Source organism: Numenius arquata, chromosome 11, assembly GCF_964106895.1.
Source record: "Numenius arquata chromosome 11, bNumArq3.hap1.1, whole genome shotgun sequence".
Lineage (NCBI taxonomy): Eukaryota > Metazoa > Chordata > Aves > Charadriiformes > Scolopacidae > Numenius > Numenius arquata.
Genome location: NC_133586.1, coordinates 21,461,899 through 21,468,680, shown reverse-complemented (window position 1 = coordinate 21,468,680; position 6,782 = coordinate 21,461,899). Strand labels below are relative to the sequence as shown.

The 6,782-nt window shown below is 55.0% G+C and overlaps 1 protein-coding gene across 1 annotated transcript; it reads left to right on the top strand.

Moving 5' to 3' along the window:
- On the top strand, positions 1 to 4,575 carry SCAMP5 (secretory carrier membrane protein 5). The gene is made up of 6 exons (XM_074156024.1): positions 1 to 7; positions 286 to 477; positions 2,598 to 2,754; positions 3,555 to 3,656; positions 4,132 to 4,249; positions 4,381 to 4,575. The coding sequence occupies exons 1-6, from the start codon at positions 1 to 3 to the stop codon at positions 4,573 to 4,575; spliced, it is 771 nt and encodes a 256-aa protein (XP_074012125.1).
- Positions 4,576 to 6,782: the final 2,207 nt, after the last annotated feature.

Here is a 6,782-nt window from a genome sequence, read left to right as displayed (position 1 = left end):
ATGGCAGGTACGGGGCTCGGGGAGGTGTGTGTGGGGGGATGTCTCTGGCTGGGTTGTCCCTTTCCTCTGATGCCCATCTGGGGTTTTCCTGGCCATAACGTCACCTTGTTAGTCCCCGGTGGGGTTGTGGGTGGCCACGCTTGTGGGATCCACGTGGCCAAGCCAGAGCTAAATTGGCCTCTGTGCGTGTGGGTGGGCCGCTGGTGGCTGTGAGGGGAAATCCTTAATTCCTGCATGAAACTCATCCATTTTGGGGAGGGGGGGTGGTTGAACGAGCCTAATTAGGAAGACTCTTGATTTACGCTCGGCTCCAATGCCCAACACTGGCTGAACTTTTTTTCCTTGCAGAAAAAGCCAACAACTTCCCTCCCCTGCCGAAGTTCATCCCCTTGAAGCCATGTTTCTACCAGGACTTTGATGCAGAGATCCCGCCGCAGCACCGGACCATGGCCAAGCGGCTCTACTACCTCTGGATGCGTGAGTCCCTGGGTGGGAAAGGGCTCGGGTGGGCTTGCGTTTGCCTCTCTCGAGGCTGTTCCTCTGGAAGCCACCGGCTGAAAAGAGCAGAGCTAGATGGGGGGTGGGGGGGGGGGGGGGGGGGAAAGTCCTTCTGCCCCCTCCAGGTCTTGGTGTCTCCCCCAAAACCCCCCTGGGGATGGGTTGAGGGCTGCAGCATCTCCTGGGCTTCGGCCCTTCCAGCCTCCGGGATGGAGGTGTGGAGCTGGATGGGGGGGTCTGAGGGCCATCGGTGGTGACCTTGATGTCCCGCTGCGAGGAGGAGATGGCTCAGCGCCCACCTTTCCTCCTGCCCAAGGATTTACTCCCCTCTCCGTCTCGCTCGGCTGCTGGCCTCGACCCACCAGCGAGCTTGCCAAGCCTCCGATGGCTTTCTTGGCCAGCCAGGCTGGGGAGGGAAGGGCTTCCTCTGCCACCCCGCTCCTCGTGAGCCCTTTGGAAGTGACACCAAGGCTGAGATGCTGCTCGGACTGGGCGCCTGCTCCCCAAAACAGGGGAGCCCAGGGCTTTCCCTACCCTCCTCCCCCTCCACCCCCCAAAAAAAAATGGGTCTTGCTTGTTCCTCTTGCATGCCTCTGTGTGCCGTGCTGTGCTAACAGAGCTGTCACCCTCTTCTAACTCTTAAAACTCACCAGATCTCTCTTCCTTACCGACCCCGGGGGTGGGGGGGGAGAAGGGAGAAGGGCCGGAGGGGACAGGTTGCGCCCTGGGAGTGTGTTAGTTCCTTACTGGGGTGTTTTCCCTGAATTTTGGAAGGATCTCGGTGCCCAAGGGAACACCCCAAGCTCGGGGGCGGGTGACGAGGAGCTGAGCTGGCCCCGGAGAGGTGGGGGCGGTTGCGCTTTCAGCACGGGGAGGGATACCCCCTCGCTGCGGCTCCTGGGGACTGTGTCCCGTGGGGAAGGTGACCCCGGGATGGCTTCCCCTGTCACCTCAGGAAGGGTTAACATAGCTTTTCTACAAAGGCTGAAAAAAAAATATATATATATAAAAATAAGAGAGATTTGCTTCCCTGGGGAGGCCCGTTTTGGGGGTGTTAAATCCCCCCTTCTTCCCTCCCCCGTCTCAGTCTGGCTGTTCTGGCTGGGCTTCATTTCACAGAGCGCTGGGTTCTTGCTCCCCCCCCGATGAAAAACCACCCAGCGGAGAGGCCGAAAGGTGTCCGTCCCCCCCCACCCCCGGGTGTCCTTGGGGACTTAAGGGAGCAGCGAGCAGCCAGCCGGCCAGCCCAGCTCCCTCTCCGGCCAGCTGCAGCTCTCCCGCCCCGGGAGAGGGTTTTAATTCCCGCCGGGAATGAATGAATCATTCTCAAACATCGGAGGCGGCGGAATGCAGATGAGCCTTCCCTGCCCCCCCCCCCCCCCCCCAGCTTTGTCCTGTGTCCCCTGAGCTGGGCTTCATAGTGAGGGCCCTTGTGTGGCAATGACCCCGAGGCAGGGGGACGGGAGTTGGGGGCTCTGGCGCTCAGGGAGGGGGGGAACAACCGTTCCATGAGCTCCTTCGGGGAAGCTGTAGCTGGAGGCGAGGTGGGGGGGGGCGGGGGGACGGAAAAGCTTCGCTTTGCTTCCTCCAGTTTCCTTCTCTTGATGGAGACATGCCCCGGTGTGATGAGGATGGGGCTCCTTGCCGCTCCCCCCCCCACCTCGTGTGATGAGGATGGGGCTCCTCACACACCTCTGGCGTTATGGGGATGGGGCTCCTCGCCCCCCCCATCCCCGTGGTGTGATGGGGATGGGCCCCCCCCACCCCCGCGGTCTGATGGGGATGGGGCTCCTCGCCCTCCCCCCCCTCCCCCCCCAACCCCTGGAAATTAGGACATTACAACTCTGAGCGATATACATATAATTTTTTTTTTTTTTTCCCCCCTCCCGAGCCTCATCCAGCTGAATTTAAGTGAAGTTAAGGGAAATCCGGCTTGGGTAACGAGCTGCTGCTGGGTCCCTGGGGTGTCTGGGGGGGGGGCGGTGGTGGGGTGGGGTGAGGAGGGGGGGGGGAAGGGTCGTCTCGTGTCCTCGCCTACCCCCTACTCTGCTCCCTCTGTGTGTGCGTGTGCACGCGCGTGTGCGTGTGTGTGTTTGCAGTGAACAGCATCACCTTGGCGGTGAATCTCGTGGGCTGCCTCGCATGGCTGATTGGAGGCGGCGGAGCTGTTAATTTCGGACTGGCAATTCTCTGGCTCATTCTCTTTACGCCCTGCTCCTATGTCTGCTGGTTTAGACCTATTTACAAAGCTTTCAAGTAAGTGGTCGCGCCCCGGCCCGGCTTCTCATGGTCTTTTTTTTTTTAAATCCCTATTTTTATTTGTTTGTTTTTTTCTTCCAAAAGGGTTAGCGCTTAGCTTGGGACGATTGCCCGGATATTTGGGGGGAATTTCTGCTCTTTCTGTCCATCCCTTTAGTTTTACTTTCTAATCATCTTCAAAGCCAAGGGTGGTTGGGGTTTCCTGAGGGCCAAACCCCCCAACCCTGCGATATAAAGACACCCCCTACCCAGCGTCGGGATTGGGTGGGGGGGGGAGGGGGAAGCGGTGAGGATGCAGTTGCAGTGCCAACTTTCCCTCCCCTCCCGTCCATCCTTGAGGCTTCTCTTATTTTTTTTTTTTCCACGAGCCCTCAAGGTGCTAAATATCGATTAATCATGCTCCTGAGGTTGATCCCCGGTGCAGCATCCCCAAATCTTAGAAAACTGGGGGTGTATTTCTTCCCCGGCGTGGGGAGGCTGAGCCTGACGGTAGGGCAGTGTGAGCAGAGAGCCGTGTCCGAAGGTGGATGCCCTCTCGTTTGATGCCCCGTGGCTCTCCCAGGTGCCACCTTCAGCCTCTGCCGAGTTTGGTTTTGGTTGTGGGTTGTTTGTGGTTTTTTTTTTTTTTTTTTTTTTGCCCCTCTTGCCTATAGTTTGGCTCCGCTTCTCACCGCCCTCTCGCTAACCCACAGCTGCTTCTTGCCCCAAAAAGGGTCTGAGATGGGGGAGCACCTCCCTTCCCTTGCGGCGCAGCGGGGATGGAGGCGCAGGGAGTGATCCCGAGCCTTCTCTTGCAGGACAGACAGTTCCTTCAGCTTCATGGCCTTCTTCTTCACCTTCATGGCCCAGCTGGTGATCAGCATTATCCAGGCGGTGGGAATCCCCGGCTGGGGTGTCTGGTAAGGAGGGTGCTGTTCCGGTGTTGGGTGCGAGGGCAGTCGCTGCTGAGATGGTGTTTTAACACCCTTCAGTGCTTCAGAAGCTTCTCGCTTTGGGGAAGAGAGAATCTCTCTTCTCCGGAGATACTCCAAACCCGCCTGGATGCCATCCTGTCTATCCTGCTCTAGGCGAAGCCGCTTTGGGAGGGGGGGTTGGACTGGATGGTCTCCAAAGGTCCCTTCCATGATTCTGTGAGGATGGTTTGAGGAGCTGGGAGGGATGAACAGAGCCAGCCGGGAAAAGCCCCAAGCTGCCGAACACTTGTCTTATTCTCCTTGTCTTATTCTCCTTGTCTTATTCTCCTTGTCTTATTCTCCTTGTCTTATTCTCCTTGTCTTATTCTCCTTGTCTTATTCTCCTTGTCTTATTCTCCTTGTCTTATTCTCCTTGTCTTATTCTCCTTGTCTTATTCTCCTTGTCTTATTCTCCTTGCAGCGGCTGGATTGCAGCCATTTCCTTCTTCGGGACCAACGTGGGGTCGGCTGTGGTGATGCTGATCCCCACTGTCCTGTTCACGGGGATGGCCGTCTTCTCCTTCATTGCTCTCACTATGGTATGGGAGGGGAACGGGGGTGGGGGGGTGCCGGCTTGCTTGGGGGTGCCGGGTTGCTTCAGGGACCCCTTGCCGCTACCCTTTGGGAGGCTCAGCACTTCTGGATTTTTCCTTTTTCCAACCTTCTCCAGGTGCACAAGTTCTACCGGGGGAGCGGAGGGAGCTTCAGCAAAGCCCAGGAGGAGTGGACCACGGGGGCCTGGAAGAACCCCCACGTGCAGCAGGCGGCCCAGAACGCGGCCATGGGGGCGGCGCAGGGGGCCATGATGCAGCACGAGACGCAGTACTCGGCCACCCCCAACTACACCTACTCCAACGAGATGTGAGCAGCAGCAGGACTCTGTCTCTGGGGCCAGGGGGAAAGGGAGGAGGAAGAGGAGGAGGAGGAGGAAGGCTGAGCCGAGTTTCTGCAGCTATTTTGGAGAGTCGGGAGCGTACCATAATGGTTCTTCTTTCTCTTGTTCTTTGTAATGAGAGAATTTTGGATTTTTTCCTTTTTTTTTTTTTAATTTTTCTTTTTTTTTTTTTTTCCTCTTTTTCCTCCCGTTACCATCTTGAGCTCTTCTTTTCTCTTTTATTTTTCCTTTTGAAGAGGCCGTGAGTTGACCTGCAGGGCTCTCGTCGTTGTGCGTGGTGGTGGTAGTCGGTGTATGTTCACCTTGTCTTCTCTTTTTTTTTTCTTTTTTTTTTCTTTTGGCCCTGTGAAATAGAGTAGGGTGGTGCTTTTTTTTTAATTATTATTGTGGTGATAGATGTACGTTTAGAACTATGTCAGCCAAAAAGCTCCCTTCCTCCCCCTCCCTTCCTGCCCCCCTCCCCCCCACCCCAAACTCCCCTCAAAGGGAAAGATAAAAACAGCAACCAGCACCCATCTCTCCCCTCTTGGAATAAGTGGTGAAACACAGGTTTTTTTCGATGCGTGTGAGGTTTTTTTTTTTTTTTGGTTGGTTGGTTGGTTTTTTCCTCTTGCAGTTGGTAGCGTCCAGCCACTTGCCACCGTCTCAGCAAGGGCAAGCAATCCTGGGAATTCTCCCTTTTTCTTTGCTTTTTAACTAGCAGGTGGCTGGCTGGTTTAGCAGTTTAAAAAAATAAATAAATAAGAAAACAAAAAAAAAAAAGGAGAAAAGAGGAAAAAAATGACAAAAAACCCCACCAAAAAACCCACCCTAAATCTTGCTGGAAGCCAAGAGATTCCTAATCTACACCCTGGCTCAGGATCTACGACTTCTCTCGCTGTGTGGTGGTGTGTAAATTAGTTCCCGTTTTGAGGTGGCCGACCAGTATTTGTGTGTGAGTGTGGGCGCTGTGGTGTGCGTGTGTGCGTGCGTTGGGGAGCCCAGGATGGGCTTTCCCATCCTGTTCCCAGGTTCTCCATCCCGACTCTGGTTGGGGTTTTGTTTTTGTTTTTTAAAGGCTTCTGTTTTGAAAAGCGGCTATAAAACGGGCAGGGTGTTTCTCAACAGGAGCTTATTCTTGGGGAAGGCTCCGAGCCAAATCTTGCCGCCCCGAATGCAAGCACATCCCCCCACCCCCACCCCTTAGTTCTCGCTGACCGTGGAAATAGCGAGGCCAAGATTTGTCCCCAGTGGCTTTTTGGAGGCACATGTGAATTTAAGTCTTACTAGCCACGTGGGCTGTGTATTTTCCCCCGTGCAGAGATCACCCACCGCTCCTGCCGGCCCCGAATCCCTGCCCCGTTAGGGAAAAATCGGGCTTTGAATAACGATCTTGCACCTGGGGGCAGCTGAGCTTAGACCAACACCTCTCGGGCGGTGGCAGCTGGGGACGGAGACCGGCGGAGCCTGGAAAAGATGGGTTCCTAAACAGGGAGCTGATGGGGGCAGGAGTTAGGGAAAGCTCCTTCTCGGAGATGCTTTTCACATTCTAAATGCACTTTAAATGAGCCAATTTTTTTCTCCAAGGCCTAGAAAAGGAGCCCAAACCAGTGTCCCGTCCGTCCCCGTGGCTCAAATTGCCCGCTGCAGGCAAGCCGGAGGGGAGGGTGTGTGTGTGTTGTGTGTGTGTCCCCAGCCCCTTGCCCCCTGGCGCTCTCCGGTGACACTTACTCTATGACTCCTACCCACGAGAATCACCCCAAAGAGGAACTTGTCTTCTCCAGCGGAAGCCCACCAAGAATAAGCCTCCTTTCCCAAGGGTATCGCTTCAGCCCTCCCAGTCTCTCGGCAAGACTAAAATGCAGCTGGTGGCACGATGCCTGCCTGTGTGTGTGTGTGCGTGCGCGCGCGTGTGTGTGTGTGTATATATATATATGTATAAAAATGTAAGGAGAAAGGTAATCCTTCGCTGAGCCTATTATGTACTTAATCAGGTTTAAATATTGTGCAATTTGTTTATAGCTAGCCGAGAACTGACTCTGCCAAATCACGTGCTCTTGTCATCCGTGTCTGAGAAAACGATGAATTTAAGTGACTTCACCTCTTGCGTTTACGATGAGATGCGTGAATAATAACTGTAACGAGCTCTAACTAACAGGCATTGCTTTCAGCATTCTAACCCTCCTCTCCGGTGTGTC

Coding starts and splice junctions, on each gene's coding strand:
- SCAMP5 (XM_074156024.1), top strand. Junction 478..2,597: donor GCTCTACTACCTCTGGATGC/GTGAGTCCCTGG, acceptor GTGTGTTTGCAG/TGAACAGCATCACCTTGGCG. Junction 3,657..4,131: donor ATCCCCGGCTGGGGTGTCTG/GTAAGGAGGGTG, acceptor TTCTCCTTGCAG/CGGCTGGATTGCAGCCATTT.